The following is a 25,038-nucleotide window of genomic DNA, read 5'->3' as shown; positions in this document are numbered from 1 at the left end:
AGGGGTGTACCTAAAACTGGCCACTGAGTGCATGTACATATCTACCTCAATTACCTCATGCCCTTGCACATTGAACCGGTACTGGTACCCTGTGTATATAGCCAAGTTATCGTTACTCATTGACTCGGTACTGGTACCCAGTGTCTAAAGCCAAGTTATCGTTACTCATTGTGTATTTATTCCTTGTGTTACTATTTTTCCATTTCTCCCCCTCTCTACATTGTTGGGCCAGTAAGTAAGGATTTCACTGTTAGTCTACACCTGTTGTTTACAAGGCATGTGACATACAAATTCAATAACATTTGATTTGAGATTGTAATTATATCCTTCCAAAATGAAGGCAGACTAGAGCTCTTTAAGTGTGCATTTTTATTGCTGAAGACACACATCTCATATCAATCTTTTACTTTCAGGCAGACACTGGGGATGCTATGTGACCTCCAGTACTAGCTGCAGTGTTAAGTCAATGGTACGAGGGAGTATACCAGACGTTTTAGGCAAAATCACTACATAATGACATCTAAACCAGGCTGCATCACCACAGCAGCGTGACATCTAAACCAGGCTGCATCACCACAGCAGCGTGACATCTAAACCAGGCTGCATCACCACAGCAGCGTGACATCTAAACCAGGCTGCATCACCACAGCAGAGTGACATCTAAACCAGAATGCATCACCACAGCAGCATGACATCTAAACCAGGCTGCATCACCACAGCAGCGTGACATCTAAACCAGGCTGCATCACCACAGCAGCGTGACATCTAAACCAGGCTGCATCACCACAGCAGCGTGACATCTAAACCAGGCTGCATCACCACAGCAGCGTGACATCTAAACCAGAATGCATCACCACATCTAAACCAGAATGCATTACCACAGCAGCATGACATCTAAACCAGGCTGCATCACCACAGCAGCATGACATCTAAACCAGGCTGCATCACCACAGCAGCGTGACATCTAAACCAGAATGCATCACCACATCTAAACCAGAATGCATTACCACAGCAGCATGACATCTAAACCAGGCTGCATCACCACAGCAGCATGACATCTAAACCAGGCTGCATCACCACAGCAGCGTGACATCTAAACCAGAATGCATCACCACATCTAAACCAGGCTGCATCACCACAGCAGCGTGACATCTAAACCAGGCTGCATCACCACAGCAGCGTGACATCTAAACCAGGCTGCATCACCACAGCAGCGTGACATCTAAACCAGGCTGCATCACCACAGCAGCGTGACATCTAAACCAGAATGCATCACCACAGCAGCGTGACATCTAAACCAGGCTGCATCACCACAGCAGCGTGACATCTAAACCAGGCTGCATCACCACAGCAGCGTGACATCTAAACCAGGCTGCATCACCACAGCAGCGTGACATCTAAACCAGGCTGCATCACCACAGCAGCGTGACATCTAAACCAGAATGCATCACCACAGCAGCGTGACATCTAAACCAGAATGCATCACCACAGCAGCGTGACATCTAAACCAGGCTGCATCACCACAGCAGCGTGACATCTAAACCAGGCTGCATCACCACAGCAGCGTGACATCTAAACCAGAATGCATCACCACAGCAGCGTGACATCAAAACCAGGCTGCATCACCACAGCAGCGTGACATCTAAACCAGGCTGCATCACCACAGCAGCGTGACATCTAAACCAGAATGCATCACCACATCTAAACCAGAATGCATCACCACAGCAGCATGACATCTAAACCAGGCTGCATCACCACAGCAGCGTGACATCTAAACCAGGCTGCATCACCACAGCAGCGTGACATCTAAACCAGGCTGCATCATCACAGCAGCGTGACATCTAAACCAGGCTGCATCACCACAGCATACAGTTGAGACTAGTATTTTGGTCAGATGAAAAACAAACAAATTAACCAGTGAACAACCATGAATTGATACTATTTTCCTTGTCCGCACCAGCAAGGCCAGCTTGACAGTGCGGGGAAAAAGACACCCAGAACAGCGTGTGCAGAAGGCAATATGATACGCAAGACACCAAGCACTGCAACACTTTTCTGACAGCAACCTCAGACACCACATTAACATGGAATGACATCGAAGCAATGGCAGAAATAGCCTGGTAAAAATGAGTCTGCTGCGTCTATTTTAATGCTACCAAGTCACATGTTTCAGGGCATAAACTGTTGATACGCTACAGTACATTGAGTTCAGTGTGACTAGCCAGTCTGGTGGTATACTGTAGCTATATAGGACATATTAAATTACCACATTAAGGTGACAGGCTAGCTGGCATTTGGCACCCATAGTGTGCTCTGGTTCATCCAATATCCTATCATCCACAAAAATGTTTTCAAATTCATGCTTTTTAGGTGCAGGGAAATAACATCAAACAAGGCAAGCAGCTAGAAACATTCAAACATCCTTTAATATTGGGTTTCTCCAAATGGATAAATAAACAAAGCTTGGTAACAATTCTTCATCATTTGGAGCAGCATACATTCCAACACGTGCAAACGGAAGTTCTACAACTGTTGAACAGCACGTTAAGTGTTGGTTCACATCTCTTTATTGCAAAAGGATAGCAGGAAGGGGGTACATTCTTTTAAAATGTTCATGATTTCTTCTTCCCTATAGTGGATAATGAACCTCCGTAAATGTACCAGCACCAGCACTCTTTGACCTGTGAAATTGTGACCTCCAAAATGTCCCCAGAAAGTACATTAGAGAAAAGTAGTGCACAGGGCTAAGGTAAGTGACAGCAGAAGGAGTCTTTGAAACGCTGTTGGACTGTTCCAGTGACTGATAGAGTAGGGCAGCGGAGGGGCGAGGGGACCTAGAGTGCACACGGGGGGTTGGCCAGGTCCTCAAACAAAGGCTGCTCTTCGATCCCTCGCGCAAACAGCTTGATCAACTGGCAGTGAACTCTGGCAGGGCAGAATACAAAGAAAAACATTGTTTTGTTTTTTTTCCTGACAAAGGCAGGAAATCAATTCAGATGTTGAAGACAGCACAGTGCAGAAAATAAACTTTTAGAAGTGTGTTATATTTCCATGTAGAGGGTTGCGTACCCGACTTCAATGGCAGCGTGGGGGAGGATCTCGCCGTCACAGTTCCAGCTGCTATAGGCAGGGCTGCAGCTGCAGGCCGGGTGGTCCCGGCAGATCTGGCTGAAGAGCTGCTTGCTGTTCTCCCTCAGGTCCAGCTCCGAGTCGTTTTGGCGTGGCGTGAAGCGGAAGCGCCGCACACGGTGCACCTCTACAAAGGTCATGTCAAACTGAAGGGGGGAGGAACAGAAGTGAGAAAGTGAAATCCCTGATACAGGAAAGTGGCGAGTTAACCATCTCATGCAACCACTGCTATGGACCCGGGTTGGAGTACCCACAGGAGAAACCATTGCAGTAGCCCCTTCCAGTGTGGTTACCTGGTCGTCTTTGCTGGTGTGGCGTAGCAGGTGGCGCAGGAAGTTGAACCGGGAGCACTTGCGTACGAGGATGAGGTCGGTGGTGCCGTCAGCGAGGTGGGCGGCAGGGGACAGGCCCTTGGGGCTACGGGGACAGGCACAGCTCATACTGGCCGCGTTGATGGCCAGGAACTTCCCTCTGACCACCCCCCACCCCACTTCATATTCTGGGATAGAGCAGAAACAGAGGTTGGGGCATGGTGGTGAAAACAATGAGCGGGTTTCAGTAGAGTTGAGGCCATATGTGCATTCAGGCAGAGATACTGTACCTACCTCTGTCTGAGACATCTGGAGCAGTCTTGGATTCCTCTGGGGAATCCCCTGAATACAGCTGCCCGTCGTGCTGGCATATGAAGCACCTGGAAAGCAGGAATGGAGTTGGCTAGCCAAGTGAGCAATCTCCTTTGCACCATCTAGACAAACATGTAATACTAAACTCCACAACAGGTGGTACGTGTACAGTGTTATATACCCAGCTCTACACCTGGTCTTGTCTCGCGGTGTTCCCAGTATGTCAGTTGCTGGTAGAAAAGACACAGCCCCTTCATAGTGGTGATGTGTCAAAAACGTCTTAAAACCTGCACAAAACGTCATCATGCCATATCACTTGCAATGACAACAGACTACCGCAACGGTAACAATGGTTGTATTTCCTAAAACAGCTAAAGCTACTCCTCTGACCCACCTGAAAAGTCGTATCTGGCTGGTCCCATCCAGCGTTTCCTCTCGCTGTCTGCCAGCACGTCGCCATAGAAACCATATCCAAGCAGGGAGATGGAATACCTCAAGAATGTGTTGTTGTGATGGACCGAGCACACGTCCATTGGCTGGGAGTCTCCTGTGAAGACGACGCCCCACCCCCCCACCCCATGTCTAGTATGAGTGATCCTCCACAGATACTGTGTGTGGGGTACAGTGTCTTAAAGAGTTGTGATGACACACTATGTGCTTTTACTATAAAAAAACACACACCTGCACACCCATCCACACTGACCTCCAGCAGTTTCATCTTATCTCAAAAGCTCTGAATAAGTAGGTCATGGCTGTCACTTGTTGGTCAGCTGAGTGTGCCATACCGATAACATAGAAGTGTCAAACACGAGACATTTCTATTCACAATGAATGACCTGGAACAGTGATAAAGAACGCTTATGCTACTAGTCTGTGCTGTATACAAATGTCAGTTACACTATTTTTAAAGGCAATTTAATTGGAAGCGCTGTTAATATTTCAATGTAGATAACTGCACCCACCCACTATGACATGTAAAGCTGAGGTCACAGGGTCATTGATGCCGACAGTGGCATAGCAGATGCAGTCCGTTGAACCTGGATACCACACAAAAAAAGACAATGATACATTATGTTCCTGACTACACAGACAAAAGCTAGCAGTGTGTGTGTTTGTAATAATAATAATAATAATTTGGTGGGTGCTTATAATTGTCCTCTCTCATACATGTACAAGTGTGTACTAATGTGCATGCATGTATTGGAAATGTTTTTTACTGCATATCCCAACACACTTGGAGAGTGGGATCACGGCCAGGGTGTGTGTGTGTGTGTGTGTAAGATGGAAAAATGGAACGCGGAAATCAACACAGGTAGTGTACATGAATTTGACCTCATGGTTGACATTAGTTTATAAACTGAGCGATTGATAGCTTATTATGTGATCATTGCTGTGTAAACATAGTGATGTGTGTTTTTTAGCTGTTAGCTGTTGCACATGCAGGAGCTACTCTTCCACATAAAACAAAATAGCTATAGACAAGAACATTGTTACATTAAATCCAAAATATTAAATATAAGATTCTATATTGTCAAGACAAAAAAAGAGAATGCTTGCAGATGGCATGTATAGAATGTGTACATGCATGTGCTTGTGAATGTCTGCGTGGGGCCTTGACTAACCTGCGGGTATTATGCCGATGCGGAGACTACAGGGTACCAGCTTCTCCTCCGGGCTGTTCTGGTCCACTCCGTTATCCCTCTGTGTTCGAGAGACCAGGCCGTGAACTATCTCGCTGAACATGCCGTCCCCGCCCACACACACCACTCTGCATAGAGGTCAAAAGTCATGTAACACACAAAGGTCAGAACAACAAAACTGATCTTTTTGTTTGTCGTTTGAGATTAATATACTTGACCGGGGGTGTTTTTAGTTCAACTGTGGTTGGTTGAATATGATTTAGTGACGGTTGAGCTGAAAACCAGACTACAAAGAGGTCTTTAAAACAGACCTTTGATTACTATAGCGACAATGACATTGAGAACATCTCCATCTTCGACTCACCCATCATATTTCTTTAACTCCGCCTCTGTCTTCAGGTGGTCCCTGGCATGATTGGCATGCTCTGTAACTATGACAACAAATGACCAGGAAAGAGTTAGACGTCTCAGCATGCTTCACGTTTGTCTTTCAAGTGCTTCTTGTAGTTGAGATATACTTGAAATGTCGACTTGAACAGGTTTACAATTGATTCATTTATATCGCATGATGTTTTCCTAATTTGTTGCATAAATCGATATTTTGGACTTAGGGAGTAATCATTCACTCGCTTGGAGCAATATATCGACTAAGCATTTTCCATAAAGAAGTCTGAGATAGAGGAAGTCCTAAAGTACATTTTCTCTTCTCTAATTGTTAGACATTGAAACAATTTTTAGCCAAAGGAATAGTTTGATTTTATGTGCAAACATTTTCACACCCACCTTAGATTATTATTTTTTTTTTTACAATTGTTCAAATACTGTATCAATATCTTGATATCAACCCAAGCAGCTGTATAGTTAAATGCAATTCGTCAAAACGGGTGACTTTGACAAATGTCCATTCTTTCTCTAGTCTGAGAAGTAAACCGGATGTAAAGGAATCCAGTATTCATCGACCATCATCCTTTCCAATGAGGAACTAGGATGATAGATGGCGGCCGTAAATTATGTCATATGCAGCCTGAGAGAGCTTGTGCCCATTTGCCAACAGTGAACAATTTGACTTGGCCCATAAAGTTTATCTTTTATTAAAGCATGTTTAATGTCTTTGGCAGGAACTCACCAATCACGTCTGTGGAGATGGAGGCACAGGCGAAGAGAGGCGCAACTTTCTGCTCATAAATGCACTCGCCTTGCTGCTTGCCCCCACGAGGGTTGATGTACACCAGCAAATGCTTGGGTCTGCTAGCTGCAAAAAGTCAAGTGAAAGATTTTTCCCCAGATCAATTTCTAGGCTGTAGGCTGAGCAATAGTACTGAACAATTAGGGCTCTTTGAGGTCGGTTCGGTTTGATTTTTGAAAAAATAATCACGGTTTTCAATAATGTATTTAATGCTTTAAAACACAAAATAACTGCCAAAACATAGAAAATATTCCATTGTCTCTGTCAGGTCCACCTTGGTAGACATCAATTGAAAAACAGTAATTTCCTATGAAATCAAATATCAGTTAAATAAAGTCATCTCATCTCTGCTCAGGTAGTAGCAGTCAGCGAGCCAAAACTAACGTTAACTCTGTGCTCCCCATACTGTACTGTCTAGTAATTCTATTTAGGTAGCCTTCCTAAGTAGCTTATGTTGCAGAGCTGTCTGACGAAATCATTTAACTAGTTCTTCAAAGTAGATTAAGGCAAACTTTCAAACTGTCTCTGTCCCTCTCAGCATTGTGTACATTCCGCTCTGTGTGCATCCAACTTAACATAGCAGGCGTAAAAGTGTATCTGTCCAAATGATGTCTCTGCCCTAACAATGGGAGCCGTTGTCAAAGGCAGGCGACAAGTTGAGGTCCAAAATAAGAACATAGAAACACATTGGGCTTATTTTGGACTGATGTTGGCAACCGCTCTGATCTCTGTCCAAAACTATAAAAAAAACTGGCACAATTGGATTGTAGTTGATTATCATGTTTCTGAGCTGAACTTGGTTGAATATTTGCTTCATGAAAATGACAACTCCCTTCAGCCCCTTGTCCCACATAGTTTACTTGATTTCTGTCGTGAATTACTTAATTTCTCTCTAGAGAAATGGCACTCTGGGCTCACATAAAAAAACGAACTAGATTGAATTCAAGTAATTGAACAGACGGTCACTGAGTTGTTTAATGACCGGAAAAAATATGAAATGACGGTTAATCGCTCAGTACACTGATTAACAGAACAGAACATGAAGGCCACTCATTTCTGAGTAAGCTTTGCAGCCAAACTTCACAAAGCATATTCATTGTCAGTAATCCTCAGCCATACTCAGTGCTGTGAGCTGCTCTCTGATGGTCTGGATCCACTGCTGACGCAGCGCCCCGTCTGAACAGTGGAAGGTGACGTCACTACACCGCCAGCGGTGCTGCCTCGCTCTCTCCACATAGGACACTGTGGAAAGGGGACGCGAAGGGGTGACAGGGTACAGAGGCTTTACAAAATTAATTTACATTGCGCCATTATCTACCGTATTTGAGCATGGTGAAGTTATTAATTACACTGGATGGTGTATCAATACACCCAGTCACTACAAATAAACAGGCGTCCTTCCTAACTCAGTTGACGGAGACGAAAGAAACCGCTCAGGAATTTCACCATGAGGCCAATGATGACTTTAAAACAGTTGCAGAGTTTAATGGCTGTGATAGGAGAAAACTGAGGATGAATCAACAACATTGTAGTTACTCCACAAAACTAACCTAATTAACAGAGTGAAAAGGAAGCCTGTACAGAATACAAATATTCCAAAACAAATTTGCAACAAGGCACTAAAGTAATACTGCAAACAAAGTGGCAAAGCAATTCACTTTTTGTCCTGAATACAGTGTTATGTTTGGGACAAATCCAATACTATACTAAGTATCACTCTTAATATTTTCAAGCATAGTGTTGGCTGCATCATGTTATGGGTATGCTTGTATTGTTAAGGACTGGAGTTTTTCAGGATTAAAAAAAGAAACAGAGCAAAGAGCAGTCTGCTTTCTACCAGACACTGGGTGATTAATTCACCTTTCAACAGTACAATACCCTAAAACACAATGCCAAATGTATATTGGAGTTGCTTACCAAGAAGACAGTGAATGTTTGAGTGGCCAAGTTACAGTTTTGACAAAGTTACTTGAAAATCTATGGCAAGACCTGAAAATGGTTCTCAGCAATGTTCAACAACCAAATTTGACAGAGCTTGAATAATTCTTTTAAAGAAAATGGGCAAATGTTGCACAATCCAGGTGTGGAAAGCACTTAGGAGACTTACCCAGAAAGACTCACAGCTGTAATTGCTACCAAAGGTGCTTCTAAAGTATTTACTGAGGGATGTGAATACTTATGCAAATGATATCTATGCATTTCATATTTCATAAATTTGCAACAATTTCTAAAACATGTTGTCATTATGGGGCATTGTGTGTAGATGGGTGAGCATTTTTACTTTGATCTATTTTGAATACAGGCTGTATAAACAAAATGTGGAATAAGTCAAGGGGTATGAATACTTTATGAAAGCAGTGTATATGGTAGAGACATGGTTTGGACTATCATTTTTCAGAAGCAATTCTCTATTGAATGGACATATGTATAAACCTTGAGTAAATTCATAATTTTATGGGTAATCACACTACATATTGAATCCATTATCCATAGATTGCTCTAGATGACCAACAGTGTACCTGTGAATGCATATGGACAGGCCTCAGTCAGTTTCTGGGGCATTTTCTGCCACCTGCCATCATCGTTCGTCCCGCCATCCACATCGAGCTCCCGGACTGCTAGTATCTCAGACACGGACACGCTGTGGCTGGTACCTGTGAAACACACCAAATCAATCTGTCACAATGTGGCAGGAACCAGAGATTTACCCTTTAGAAATTAAACGTATTGGAAAAGCACACACACACACACAAAACAAGAGAGACTATGTGCCACAGACTATGTGCCAGGATCTCAGGATCGCTCTCTTTTTTAACTACCCAAACAAACTTGGCTGTATGAATTACAGCTTGGATAGCTTCCTGCTAATAACGTTAATGTGATGAGATGGGAGCTCTAATGGGCTATTAACAGTTTGATTTCAGGGTGGAGGTAGTGCTGGACAGAGAAGGCAAGGAGGGGGAGAACCATTAGTGTTGTATAGCTGTTGACCGCTCCTGCCATAGAGAGCCCTACTGATGGATAATAGAAGGGGATAATTTGGAGAAAGATTAGATCAATCACTATGGACCAAACAATACCATATTGTTAGGGCAACTCCTACATTAATGGTGCCTGTTATTACCACCATTTTCCTTAAGACATTATCATGAGCCGATCCTGCATTCATTTGTTTTTGTGCCCACAGCAGTTCTATAACAGCTCTATAAGAAATCAGGGAAACATTAATGACCTCGTGAGACTTCTGTGTTGATCATTCATTAATGATAGAAAGAGTGGGAGGTCCCGGTGCACAACTGAGCAAGAGGACAAGTACATTGGTGTAGTTTGAGAAATAGACGGCTCACAAGTCCTCAACTGGTAGCTAGGGCTGGGTGGTCACCTACAAACAAGCAAGATTTCTGGCTCTCACAGACCTGTAACTTATTTTTTAAGAGGCTCCTCTGTCCTCCACTCGTTACTTGTATTAATGGCACCTGTTTGAACTTGTTATCAGTATAAAAGACCTGTCCACAACTTCAAACAGTCACACTCCAAACTCCACTATGGCCAAGACCAAAGTGCTGTCAAAGGACACCAGAAACAAAATTGTAGACCTGCACCAGGCTGGGAAGACTGAATCTGCAATAGGTAAGCAGCTTGGTTTGAAGAAATAAACTGTGGGAGCAATTATTAGGAAATGGAAGACATACAAGACCACTGATAATCTCCCTCGATCTGGGGCTCCACGCAAGATCTCACCCCGTGGGGTTAAAATGATCACAAGAACAGCGAGCAAAAATCCCAGAACCACATGGGGGGGACCTAGTGAATGACCTGCAGAGAGCTGGGACCAAGGTAACAAAGCCTACCATCAGTAGGGACACAAATCCCGCAGTGCCGACGTGTCCCCCTGCTTAAGCCAGTACATGTCCAGGCCCGTCTGAAGTTTGCTAGAGAGCATTTGGATGATCCAGAAGAAGATTGACATTCTCCCATATGGTCAGATGAGACCAAAATAGAACTTTTTGGTAAATACTCAACTCGTCGTGTTTGGAGGACAAAGAATGCTGAGTTGCATCCAAAGAACACCATACCTACTGTGAAGCATGGGGGTGGAAACATCATGCTTTGGGGCTGTTTTTCTGCAAAGGGACCAGGACGACTGATCCGTGTAAAGGAAAGAATGAATGGGGCCATGTATCGTGAGATTTTGAGTGAAAACCTTCCATCAGCAAGGGCATTGAAGATGAAACGTGGCTGGGTCTTTCAGAATGACAATGATCCCAAACACACCGCCGGGACAACGAATGAATGGCTTTGTAAGAAGCATTACAGGGTCCTGGAGTGGCCTAGCCTGTCTTCAGAACTCAACCCCATAGAAAATCTTTGGAGGGAGTTGAAAGTCCGTGTTGCCCAGCAACAGCCCCCAAACATCACTGCTCTAGAGGAGATATGCATGGAGGAATGGTCCAAAATACCAGCAAGAGTGTGAAAACCTGGTGAAGACTTACAGAAAACATTTGACCTCTGTCATTGCCAACGTAGGGTATATAACAAAGTATTGAGATAAGTATTTGGTCAATAACAAAAGTTATTTTCCCACAATAATTTGAGAAGAAATTCATTAAAAATCCTACAATGTGATTTTCTGGATTTTTTCTGTCATAGTGGACCTAGTGGACATAGTGGACCTATGATGAAAAAAAGATGAGGCCTGTAATTAAGTGGGAGAACTTGCACAATTGGTGGCTGACTAAATACTTTTTTGCCCCACTGTATATGAGACGCATAATCAACTTAATTTGATATATCACCCAGCCCTAATCTCCTCACCCTTCACAATGTCCCAAGAGGTGCCAACCCTTTTACAAACCAGGTCAAACCAATTCGGTTAGAGAACCGTGTTCACAAAAGTTCCACCATTTTCACATAAACGTGAAACATGCAACTGCATCAGCAGAGAATGTGCTTACTTGCACCACTTTTCTTTAGATATTGTACACAAACATCTCCGTAATACTTGACCACACATTTTGTACATACTTACCAAGGTTGTGAACACAGAGCCATTTATGATGTGTGTGTGAAATTCCCTGTGGGAATATCACCATTGGCTGAGGGCAAGAAACCACACCACACTCCATTACAACTAGGAGCACCACTACACAAACAGCTCACTGTATTTGATGTAAGCCTAGATGGGTGTCAAAGGTGTTCTGTGTCCTGTCACTACATAGGAACCTTTTTGCAATTACTTTAACTTCTTTGGGGTACCTCCCCCTTCTTCTCAATTTCCGCCTAAAGACATATCCTAATCTAACTGCCTGTAGCTCAGGCCCAGAGGCAAGGATATGCACATTCTTGGTATCATTTGAAAGGAAACTCTGAATTTTGTGGAAAAATGTGAATTGAATGTAGGAGGATAACACACAATAGATCTGGTAGAAGAAAATACAAGGAAATAAACATTGTTTTCAGTTTTTTTATTGTTGCTGCATCATCTTTCAAATGACCAAGAACAGCCAAACATACAGATAGGATGCTGTGGATGATTTGAATGAAGAACATAAGATGGCAACAATAGCTGAGCAATGTTTTGGACAGATAACGTCGAAAATTAGCGAGCTACATGATATTGAGCATGAAGTCACCCAGGTGTCCCACACAAAATGTAATTTTTTTGTGGTCCATGCCCCGGCACCATCCTTCACGTCGTCAGGCGTGTGATCTCCACTGAAGGACTTGTGGATACTGGAGCACATGACCACCTCTCTGGTATCCATTCACTTCACAAAGAGCAGGCCATCTTCATGGATCCATTGCATGGTATCCCGCTCAGCCCACTTAGGCATGTCGTTCACCTTTGTCTTTGGAAAGTCCAAATGTTGCCACAAGCCCACACATCCCGCTTCCTCAGCTCTGTAAACAGGGTAGGACTTGTGTAGAAGTTGTCCACAAACAGTTTGTAACTCTTCCCCAGCAGTTGAAAATCCAATAACTCCATAACGGAATCATAACTCAGTCCATTACCGGTAGCAAAACTGTTTTTCCCTCAAACACACAGAATCAGCCAAAACAAATAGTTTGTAAGCCCATTTGGTTGGTTTGTTATGCATGTATTGTTTGAGTCCGATTCTGGCCTTTGAGGCTACCATCTTCTCATCGATGGACAGGTTCTGGGCGGGCTGAAAATAGGTCTTGCAGGCCTCAACGGTGTTGGGGTAGAGAGGTTTGATTTTGCACAGCCTATCAAACCTTGGTGTGCCTCTCTTCGTCATTCTCCCAATCAACTTCTGGGTCACTGATGTGAAAAGCCTGTGAGATAATCAAAAACCTTTTACAAGACATGACAGTCAAGGGGAAAGGCAGTTGATAGAGAGCTGACGTTTTCCAGTAGTCCCTTCGAGTTCTCAACTTCACCAGCCCCATATAAATGACCATTGAAATGAGCATTAAAGGTCTGACATGGAAATGGTCTTCCATACCTCTTTCTTTCCTGCCTGCTTCTTAGCCCCGTACTTATTGGTGTTTGACACCAGGGAAATAAACAACTGACGAGGTAAAAAACAGTTGAAAAAGTTGAAGAGTGCTGTACTTTGCAGTCATGTCTTGTTGAGGTCCTGGCTCCCTTTTGGGTCTAAAAACTGGTGGATTTGGTTCCACATCACCTTCTAACACAGAGTGCCAATGACCCTCTGGCCCTCTGTCTGCAGGTTTCTCTCTTCCCCACCTCCGCTTCTTTGTCACTAACTTTACATCTCTAGGTGGCCAGGTAGGTGTGGAGCCGGAGACAGCGGGGGTCCGGCTGGATGAACCAGCTTCAGAAGGAGATGGACACCTAGACATTGGCGGCTCATTGAATATGTACTGCTATGCGTAACACCCGTGGCTCCGTCAAGTAGGATTTGCAATGGAGAATGAACCTCTTTTACGCCAGAGTTTACGACAAAGGCTCGTCTTCAAACGTATAACCATTACATATTGCCGTTTACCTCAGCTCATAGGCTATCTTCCAGGCTAGATTTCAAGATGATCAGTGGTCATTGGGCCAAAATACAGTCAATCAATGATAGACGGGTCCTACCATTGGTGCGCAATGATGTCATTGATTGGTGTCTTCAAATCGGTTTGTTTCGGTCAATACGTCCCGGGAAAAGAACCATCAAGTATGGTTCTGTTAGTAACAACCAGAGGATTGCAATGAAATGAACCATGACTGGATAAACGTTTGTTTAGTGTGTGTAATTACCACAAATGCTTCGTCCAAAGTTGAATGAGATGGAAATCACGACGCATGTGATTTACAAATGTTTCGTGTTAGGCTATAAAAATGGATTTTAACAAACAAAACCAACATTCACTGTGTAGTTACGACACTTGGCATTGCCACCAGAGGAAGATCTTCAATGGTAAGTGATTTATTTTATTGTTATTTCTGACTTTCATGACGTTAATGTTTGGTTGGAAAATGCTAGTAATGCATGTGTGTGTGTGTGTGGCGCCATCCCCCTGAAAATAGCATATTTGCTTTCGCAGTAACGGCTTTTTGAAATCTCACACAGCAGCTGGATTAATACGACGTTCATATTTTAAATGATGTAAGATAAATGTATTTACAAGAATGTTTACTATAACAAATGGTGTATTTAGAATGTTAGCTCTCTGCAGTTTCACCGGATGTTGGACTGGTGGGAAGTTAGCATCTCACCTACCCTAGAGAGGTTAAAAGCATACTCGTCAAGATGAACTTCAAAATCCAGCCCGATTCACTAGGCCTCTTCATAGCAAATGGGTTTCATTTAATCTCTTCAACTTTTATGTCCTTTAAAGTTGATCGGAGATATAGGTACATTGTCAAGCAAAGGGAACCCCGTCAAATACAGCTGGCAAAAGCATTTCAAACTAGTCACTCTAGTGAGCTCCAAAATTATTGGGACAGTGACACATGTTTTGGCTCCGTACTCCAGCACTTTGGATTTCAAATTGGTATAATGACTACTAGGTTAAAGTTTGAGGTTTTTTCATCCATATCGGATAAATTGGTTCGAAATAACAATACTTTTTGTACATTGTAGCCCCATTTTGGGGACCAGAAGTATTGGGATAAATTCACTAATATGGTCCCATATTCCTAGAATGCAGTGATTAAATCAAGCTTGTATCGCTACAAACTTGTTTGATGCATTTGCTGTTTGTTTTGGTTGTGTTTCAGATTATGTTCTGCACAATAGAAATTAATAGTAAACAGTGTAGTGTCATTTTGGAGTCACTTTTGTAACTAAGAATAGAATGTTTCTAAACACAACATTACTGTTAATGCTACCATGAATATGGATAATTCTGAATATTGATGAGAAAGTTAGAGGCATAAATATCAACCCCCCCCGCAAATCTCCCATTATTATAATGGTGAGAAGTTAGCATGTCTTGGTGGTATGATATTTGAGCTGCAAACATTGTCACTCAGCAACATTCACAATTTATTCAGGACTATGCATAATAATGTTAGCATCCACATTAATGTAGAAGTGTTTAGTAACATTCTATTCTTATTATATAATAAAAGTGACTCAATGTAATCATTGTGTGCTAGCAATAGAAACAAATACTAAACCCTTGACTACTCTAATGCGTTTGGTCCCCTAAAATGGGGGGACTGTGTACAAAAAGTTAACCCGATATGTATGAAAATATCCTCCAATTAAAGCAGACAGTCTAGCTCCGGCCTATATTTTCTTTGGATTGGTGGATACATCTCATTATTGTAATATATTTTTTGGAATACCCAATGAGGGTTGCTGACATCAACCGCCTGTATTCAATGGAGAGATGCTATGCTACTAGCCTCATACCATGAATATCCATCTTGAGACAACTTGTTTCTGAAGGTTGCAGGGATGTCACGTGTCCTCCTTATTATGAAACTTCTATTCAAATCAAATAAACCTCACGTAACAAATAAGCCATTCATTTCTTTGTTGGTCAAATTCGACACTCATATTGACCCCCAGACAAAAACTCCTTGCTTGGGCAATTATTTTTTTTTTTTTAAACGAATGAAAAAATATAAATTCCACCTGCAGCAAAGGAGACCGATTTCAGCATAGTTGGGCCTCTCACTTTACCGCTTCCTCTCTGTCTTAGTTCAACGTGCGTTTCTCTCAGATGCAGCAGATTTTGGCACTGAAGACAGTGGAGCCAGCTTTCAATCTACTCTGAGATAAGGTCTTGTGTAATTTGATCCCTTTTAGCTGGAGAACGGAAAATAATAATCTGATGAGAAATAAGTTGAAACTAATTTACCCTTTCAGCCTGAAAAAAAGGATTTTTATCAAAGACTATTCCCCTTTCATCTAGAGAGATGATTATTTCAACAACGCTGCTTGTGATTGCTCATTTTCCAGACTTTTGTCCTTGGAACATCAGATCTCTCTGAATTTAATGGACTTTTTCCAGCTCCTGAAATGAATAGATTCGACGCCAAAGCCCACCCATTCTGAAATAAATGAACAGACCTTTGACAGCCTCAAGATGAAAGAACTAACGACACAGGGAGGTCACTAGTCCGTTTTATCTCTAGACAGATATATTGTCCACATGGGAAGCCACCACATAAGTATGACAGGATAATTTCATTTTGTTATGACAACTTACAGCTATAACAATGTCACTGTAAGAGATATAGGTCTTAACATTGGCCTGCTGAATGTACACCATTGGTCCTTTGTAGCCGAGGACATTATAATGGTTAGTCATACCATATTTGATCGCAGGCCGAAATGCTGTGTTATCAACTCCTTGGGTCATGGTTTACTAATATCAACAATATTTCTAGTGATAAACACTGAGTAGGCAAAACATCTGCTCTTTTCATGACAGCTTTCATCTGGTCAGTCTATGATTCCTTACTGATGTCACCTGTTAAAACCACTTAAAATCAGTGTAAATGAAGGGAAGGACACAGGTTAAAGAAGGATTTAAGCCTTGAGATAATTGAGACATGGATTGTGTATGTGTGCCATTCAGAAGGTGAATGGGCAAGACCAAAGATGTAAGTGTCATTGAACAGGGTATGGTAGTAGGTGACAGATGCACTGGTTTGTGTCAAGAACTGCACCATTGCAGGTCCACCACCTAAAGGACATCCAGCCAACCTGACAACTGTGAGAAGCATTGAAGTCAAAATGGGCCAGCATCTCTGTGGAATGCTTTTAACACTCTGTAGAGGGGGGGCTAAGAATAGATACCGATGTTTACCGACTCCATTTAGCTCGAGACATTCAAGACAAACAACGAGAATAAAGGCTAACCTAGCTATCTGGATATGGGTCAGGCATGAGATATCAGGCATGAAAACACTGGAGGCCAGTGATTGTGAAGTGAAGGGGGTAGGGCCTTTGCTCCAGGTCATTATGTCAACTCCTCTCTGTTGTCAATGAAAATGATGTCCAAGGACAGGAGTCAATATGATCATGCCAGTAGACAAGGCAGCTTTTAAAAGGTAATGTGACCGCGTTAGCAGAGATCGCATTCATGGTAAACGCTGCAGGTAACAGGCGTTGTTTTTAGAACGGACCGTTTACGGCTCTCCATCGTTCTGTTTGAGTAGGGTCTGTAGCGGCCTTTAAGTGGTGCGGTTTCAGATTGAATCCCAGCCTGAGTCATCACAGACAAACTGTACTCATCAAGGCCTACCTACCTAGTTTGACCCTAAACCATAGGTTCTCATTTGACAGTTTATCCATTGAATGAGAAGATCACTACACCGTAATTGCTGGACTATTAAGCGCACCTGAATATAAACAGCACCCACTGAATTATTAAAACAATGTATTTGGTACATTAATAAGCCGCACGTCTATAAGCCGCAGGTGCCTACCGGTACATTGAAACAAATGAACTTGGTCACTATCTTCCTCCTCCTGTGCACTGAAACCACTGAAGTCATCTCCTTCGGTGTCGGAGTTGAATAGCCTCAGAATTGCTTCATCCGATGTTGGATCGATTTCATTGTCGCTCTAGTCACTTTCATCCGGAGGCAAATACCCCGCTGAGCTCATGCTGCCCCTTCAACACGCAGCAGTCCAGCCTTTCAAAATCCGTTGATGATAGTGGATTTTTCGACAATGCTCCACGCTGTCAGGACCCACTGGCAGACTTGACCATAAGTTGCTCTTTGCATGCGGCCCATTTTAGGGAAGGATTTCTCCCCCTTCTCATCCAAGCCTCCCACTGAACAAGGAGCGCCACCTTAAATGCACGATTTACACTGATGTCGAGTGGCTGCAAATACTTTGGGCCATCTGCTTTTCTTCCCTCTGAAAGCTTTTGTTGTCTTTTTGCACCGAGTCAGTTCCTCACACTGCTGTTTCCAACGTCTTATCATCGACTCATTAAGACCAAGCTCCTGTGCAGCAGCTCTATTTCCTTTTCCAACAGCCAGATCAATCGCCTTCAACTTGAAAGCTGCATCATATGCATTTCTCCGTGTCTTTGCCATGATGATGGTGACAAAATTTCTACCGTAATCAGAATGATAGGAAGTTTGAGCGCGCTCAATTTACGTCACATTATGTGACGGTGCTCAGTTTTTTGGCAGCATGAATCTTGTAAAAGCGGGAAAAATCCATAAATGAGCCGCATCATTGTATAAACCGCAAGGTTCAAAGCGTGGGAATAAAGTAGCGTCTTATAGTCCGGAAATTACGGCAATTGATATTTGGAATATTTGAAGATAATCTTCTTTCCTTTGAAATATACTGACACACACACACTCTCTCTCTCAGCAATTCTTCATGACTTTCCTCCTCATACCCCTGATGCTCAAACTGAACACCAGGGTTGACCCCAATGACTTATTGAACAGTATTACAAAAACTGAAATCCATTAACTCCTCATAACAAGCAAGGGTAGGTCAACAACATACTGTACCAGCCATATTGTATGGAGCTGCTCTGGAAAACACAAGTCACCGGTGTCCTATGCACTAGCCGGATCTTTCCTAGTTGTGCAACTAGTGTACTGGTTTCGCTAATAACAGCCATAGAAAGAAAGTTGGGTTGGGGGATGAGGAGCGGGAGAAATTAAAACCCTTGGTAGGTTATGGGCCTGCTTTGCAGGACACATGTTTCTACTAACACCAAATCAAACTAGCTAACATTAGCCCTCCATGGAAATGGCAAAGGGCCAAGCAAGCAGAGGGAAAATGTCAACAGAACAGTAGGCCCTTATCCATCATAGTGTGGTGAGTGACATCATGAGTGAATGTCCTTCTCAGCTCTGATTCAGTGTTCACCGTTCATCTTTAAACAAATATGGATGGGTTTGCATTGGACTGTTTGAAACATTACAACAACACCTGATGGAAACATGTGCCAGGAACTACATTGTGGAAGATCCGTGCTAGGCCTTCCATTGACAGTGAAAGTGATGGGTGTGTTTCCTTTTGGTGAGGCTGTCCTGTCCATTGTTAGAATGAGAGAATCTGAATGGCACAGGGTCTACTACAGAATTAGGCTGCAGACAAGACTGCAACTCAATCTGTGAAAGCGATCATAAAAATCATAGAATTTCGTAATATTTTTAGATAAGTTATTAAATATCCAAATTAGCATCAAACATGTTATATTGTTGATTTACTGACTTGGAAATCTAAATTGTTTGGATTGGTTGACGACAATTGTCCGTGGATTCCTATAAATTCTACGTGGCCTATCATTGACCATAAGGAGCGTGAACCTGCTCTCTTCCCTCATATCTCTAGTGTAGCCTCTGCTTTTGAATTCACCACAATAAGATGCTTTGAATATCCAAAAGGCTTTTAGTAGAGTCAATTTCCATTTAGGCCTGGTTTCAGGGGTGGTAGGCCTACTGCCACATTTAATTCAACAGAACATACCGAGTTAAAAAGTGCCAGGTAGCCTAGCTGTTAAGAGCGTGGAGCCAGTAACCAAAAGGTTGCTGGTTCAAATCCCTGCACCGACTAGATTAAATCTTTGTCGATGTACCCTTGAGCAAGGCATTTAACTCCAATTGCTCCTGTAAGTCGCATCTGCTAAATTACTCAAATGTCAAACGTAAGCACATTCCATACGTCCCCATGTGGATATGCTTTGCTCCCTCCCATAGGAGAATGATCAAGGCTAAAAGTCTGTATTAGCATGGGTAGTGCCAATGAGGGCTTCCACCATTTCAATTTAGTCAACTGGGTGGGACTTCCATTTCATTGGCTGATCATTCCTGGTGAACTTGTTGGAGTCATGTCCAACGGTCATCTTGACTGATCAGCCAATCGTGAAGAAGAAAAACTACTACTTCAAAATGGAGATAGCCTCAACGGCACAGCCAATGCTGTTAGATGCTATAATGCCACAGACACAAAGAAGAGACCCCTGTCTCTATGTTTGCTCCTCGTCTGAATCTCAGGTGACAAGGGATGTCGTACTATGGCTCAGTTTACACAGGCAGCCCAATTCTGATCTTTTTTTCAGTAATTGGTGAAAATATCTGATTTGAATGGTCAAAAGACCAATTAGTGACAAACTTCTGAATTGGGCTGCCTGTGTAGGCAAACGCAGCCTATTCCATTCAGACATGCTGGCTCATGTAACCTAGTAGGCTATAATAATTTCATCAATCTGAAAATCAATACATTACTGAATCTAATTAGCCTATAATAAAGGCTAATACATTATGAACAGCCTAGAATTATTATGCTTTGTGCGTTTAAATGTACTGGGAATAGACTAACAACATGAAGGCTACCGTGCAAGCGCTATAGTGGTTATTAGCCCTACAGTATGAGGTGATGACAAATGTCAGGCAACTCATAAAGAAGAACTCCAAGACAAATGGCGTACCATCCAATTGACCCGACATAGCGACGCTACCCAAACCAGGGCCGCAGTTGTCATCCAACAGCTCATAATTGGCTTGCGTTCATTTAAAACATAGTTCTGGGAAATGGATAGTCTCGCTGCTACGATAAAAATATATCTAATAAAAATGTACATTAAAAAAAGACTGCACTAAATTGTCACTCTCGGTTTAGAATAGGGCTATACAATAGGCTTTAACATACCGTGTCATTCGTTGACAATAACAATAATGTATGGTCTTTCATCAGCAAAAAGGTTAGGTGCAGCAACGAATAATTGACATATTTTAAGACTAACCTTAGTCTGCGCACGTCACCTGGACAGCGAATATATCCAACAAAGAGAACATACTATAGGCTATAAATCACCTCTGTCCATCGATCTCAGTCGGGGTATTTTAGTAGCATATATCTTCACACTTACCGACTTTGAAGGGGTGATGTATGCTGCCGGAAACTACTTTTTTATTGGCCGGAATCTCATTCCATGTCAGAAGCACACCGTTTAACAATACTTCGAATACGCTGTTTTTCAGGAAGAGTTGGGATGCCAATAACCTCGGTTGTTTTTCCATGCCTTCACCAGTAAGCTACCGCACTGGGTGACTTAGAGAGCGTATCAATATTATCTTAGTCGAAGCATTTCTTTAGTAATTTATCAGGTTACTGAGAAGCATTCTATACATAAGGAAACAACGTTGCTGTTTTCGACTGCCACAATTGAATAGCGGATTCTTCGGGATTCACCAAAAGGGGAAGGGCTGAAAATTACGCATGGCGTCACAACGTATTCTAATTTTGGTTCTGGAGAAAGAGGCTTTGAGATGAGCAGGTTTAGATAGCAAATATTTCAATAAAATGGAATGAATATGATTGTAGGCCTATGTGTAGCCATATATGGGTAAAATAAATACAATTAAATAAGTGTTATGTATTTTCAAAACTTCAGAAACACTCAAACGGACTTTAATGTTAGGCCTACTACTTGTATCCCATAGAGATGGATACAGGACTCTATTGCCCAAAAGCTACTCGTTTTAGCATGGGCAGCACCATTGAGGACTTTCACCATTTCGAAGTAGTCAACTGGGTGGGACTTCCTAGGAGTTAAGGAAGGATCACATAATTCCATCCAGGTCACCAGCGTGGATCAGCCAATGAATTACACTTGTGAGTAAGCATTCTGTAGCTGCAGGTGGCAGTAAATCGCCAAACTTGGCTTTATATATGTTCAAACAACACACTCCCGGTGTCAGTGTGCTGCCTTTCAGTTTGTTTACCAACTCATAAATGTAGTAGTAGAAGAACATGGACTACTTCAAAATGGAGGTGGGCTCAATGGCACTGCCCGTGCTCGCACATATGCTATAATAGAACAGATACAATGATGCCATGTCTATCTAAGTCTATGTTCTATCCAGCAATTATAGTCCTTGCACTTCCGTTATAGGTGGACAAAAAATGAATCACTTGTGGGGGAGTTTTATTTTGACATGAGGTAAGAGGAGAGGAAGTGGGTCTACTACAGACCCACATTTGTAAAGTCTGTTCAATAATATTATCCTTTAGATAATTTGTCTCATATTCCCCCATCATAATGTCCAACCACCCTACCCACCGGGACAGGAAGTTTAAATGGAATTGTATTTAACTTCTTGCTTCTCAAGGACTGTTGTTGTACCACCCAGTACAATTGAAACAATGTTAGTGTATGTTCTGTAAATACAGCCGCATTGCTAAAAGCACCTAGTACATTTGGGTGCAATAGTGTCTTTATCTCTACTGGAGGTGGTTTGTAATTAAATCTTCCATGGCATGAGGCAGTGTTTCTTCTTTCTCTGGACTCTCGTTTGAGGCCTCATTTTACATTCAAGTAGGTCATAAACAGTACTGTAAAATTATGCTTTTGTTAATTCCATGAAGTTTGGATGTTGAAAGGGAGTGAATGCATTTCATACCAAATGTATTGCTGCAAAGCAGATCAACTTATGTGCCAGTTAGTCACTGCAATAGATCACTCAGGAAAACAATGTCTTCAATGGCCAGTACTGTATAATCAATGATCTCACTAACAAAGCCTCATTGATTTTATTGGAACACAACACATCTATGTTATGTAGTGGCTGTGTTAGTTCCACTACTCTTCTACATTTGCACACACTGTACATAGATCTTTCTTTTTCTCTTTTCCTTTGTGTTATTGACTGTATGTTTGTTTATGTGTAACTCTGTGTTGTTGTTTTTGTCGCACTGCTATGCTTTATTTTGTCCAGGTTGCTGTTGTAAATGAGAACTTGTTCTCAACTGGCCTACCTGGTTAAATAAAGGTGAAATAAATAAAACAATGAACTTGGAGTCTGTAGTTGTACACAGTGAAGCATGGAGGATGAGTAATTGCGTTCTTAGAGTGATGTCATAATGGATCATGCGGTCATAAGAAGATAGAATCCTCTTGCTATTAGGCTAGAATCTTAGGTGGTAGAACATTCCGAGAGAAGGTTAGTTGGAGAAGGTTATCATATTGGTAAGTCATGTTTATACATTTTTCCAAAAGTTATGGTGAATCTACTATAATGGAGAGGACGGTTTTAGGCAAATATGATAGAAATTCATATCCATTTGCGTAGCCTACTGCAAGTATCTAACTCCTGTCTTATGTTTAAATTAATATTTTCTTGGTTAAAGATTGGTTTGCATTAATTTATCTAAACTGATAACTGTATAATCTGGATTACCGAACCTAAGCTTGATTACTGAGGAGTTCCAAGTGATTAGTAATGTCTTAAAACACATTTAACAGCATAGTGTACTATACTATAAACATTTAGAAAAGATTTACACAAAATCTATAGTATAAAGAGAAGTTTGCATAATTGGTTGGTCACAGCTTTATAAATTTGGATACAGGGCTGTCTTATGGTGAGATGCAAGATAATGTATTAGAGGCACTATTAGAGGCACTAGAAATGTAGGCATTGATGAAAGACACCGCATAGGTTAAATGCTTTAATAGTAGTTTGAATGGCTATAATGAAATGTTAAAAGTGACTTGCTTGATGCCCTTTGATGCCGATGCTGTCTTTAGGTTGTTAAAGGACTTGGTTTCCTTTAGCAGCATCCTGTAGGATGCTAACATTTACGAACTCTCTTTTAGAGCTCATTCGTTATGGAAGATCACAGTATTGGTCAGAGCGACTGGCATGTTGAGGTGGGCCTGCTAAGGAAAGAGGTAGGCCTGCTAAAGCAATGGGCCTGTATGGAGGAGACGAGACGGATAGAGAGACAGAAGATGGAGATGTATATAGAAGAGAGAAAACAGCAGGATTACCAGCATCTGGAGATGAATAGAGAGAAGGTGTTGAAGGAGGTGGAGAGGGACAGACTTGAGAGGATGAAGAGGGAGGAGAAGAAGGAGCTTGCAAAAATAAATCAAATGAAGGATGAAGAGTTGCTGTTAATGGATATTAGAATGAGGGAAAGGGAGAGAGAGATGGAGGAGGAAATGAGGAGGTTCAGGGAGAAATCTGAGAGGCAGAAGGTAGAGAAACAGATGGAGCTCCAGAAGAAGAGACAGGAGGAGAGAGATGAGTGGGAGATATTTGAAAATAAGAGAGTGGAGGAATGGAAAGAGTTTTACAGGAAGGAAGAAGACATCCGAAAGGAAGAGGCATGGATGAAAGCAGAGAGGAAGGCAAAGAGAAAGGTGGAAGAAGGAAAGAGAAAGATGGGAGAAGAACAACAGATGCTGAAAAAGCAAGCCAGTCTAACGGAGACACTGAGTGACGGAAAGAGAGGAAACCTGGAAGAGAGAAAGGAAGATGAAAATAATATGGGAGAAAAGTGTGTGAAGGAAGCAAGGGAAGGAAACAGGAGAGAGCTCCTGAAAGAAAAGAGACAGAGACAGATTGCAGAAGAAAATTTGACACACATGGAGAAACAAATGATGGAGATGGAGGGGGAGAGGAAGAGAGAACTTGGGAGTCAGATGAGAGAAGATATGAGAAAAAGAGAAGAGGAAAGAAAGCATGAGGAGGAAATGAAAATGAGGAAACTGAAAGAGGACCTAATGAAAGAAAAGAGGCAGAGACAGATTGCAGAAGAAAATAGGACACACATGGAGAAACAAATGAGAGAGATGGAGGAGAGGGAGGAGGAGAGGAAGAGAGAACATGAGAGTCAGATTAGAGAAGATATGAGAAAAAGAGAAGAGGAAAGAAAGCATGAGGAGGAAATGAAAATGAGGAAACTGAAAGAGGACCTAATGAAAGAAAAGAGGCAGAGACAGATTGCAGAAGAAACTATGACACATATGGAGAAACAAATGAGAGAGCTGGAGGAGAGGGAGGAGGAGAGGAAGAGAGAACATGAGAGTCAGATTAGAGAAGATATGAGAAAAAGAGAAGAGGAAAGAAAGCATGAGGAGGAAATGAAAATGAGGAAACTGAAAGAGGACCTAATGAAAGAAAAGAGGCAGAGACAGATTGCAGAAGAAACTATGACACACATGGAGAAACAAATGAGAGAGCTGGAGGAGAGGAAGAGAGAACTTGAGAGTAAGATTAGAGAAGAGAAAAGAAAGCACGAGGAGGCAATAAAAATGA

At 42.2% G+C, this 25,038-nt stretch overlaps 1 protein-coding gene across 1 annotated transcript; it reads right to left on the bottom strand.

Moving 5' to 3' along the window:
• Nucleotides 1–2,404: 2,404 nt before the first annotated feature.
• On the bottom strand, nt 2,405–21,184 carry LOC135556629 (ceramide kinase-like). The gene is made up of 13 exons (XM_064989984.1): nt 20,862–21,184; nt 9,098–9,232; nt 7,698–7,820; nt 6,519–6,644; nt 5,757–5,823; nt 5,375–5,520; nt 4,715–4,789; nt 4,147–4,299; nt 3,934–4,039; nt 3,735–3,820; nt 3,423–3,628; nt 3,070–3,275; nt 2,405–2,925 (listed from the first exon to the last, which is right to left on the bottom strand). The coding sequence occupies exons 1-13, from the start codon at nt 21,010–21,012 to the stop codon at nt 2,835–2,837; spliced, it is 1,671 nt and encodes a 556-aa protein (XP_064846056.1). The 5' UTR covers nt 21,013–21,184; the 3' UTR covers nt 2,405–2,834.
• Between the last annotated feature and the right edge of the window lie 3,854 nt (nt 21,185–25,038).

The sequence above is a fragment of the Oncorhynchus masou genome, chromosome 15 (assembly GCF_036934945.1).
Source record: "Oncorhynchus masou masou isolate Uvic2021 chromosome 15, UVic_Omas_1.1, whole genome shotgun sequence".
NCBI classification, from domain to species: domain Eukaryota; kingdom Metazoa; phylum Chordata; class Actinopteri; order Salmoniformes; family Salmonidae; genus Oncorhynchus; species Oncorhynchus masou.
Note: the sequence above shows the minus strand (reverse complement) of the source record. Positions and strands in the feature narration are given on the sequence as shown.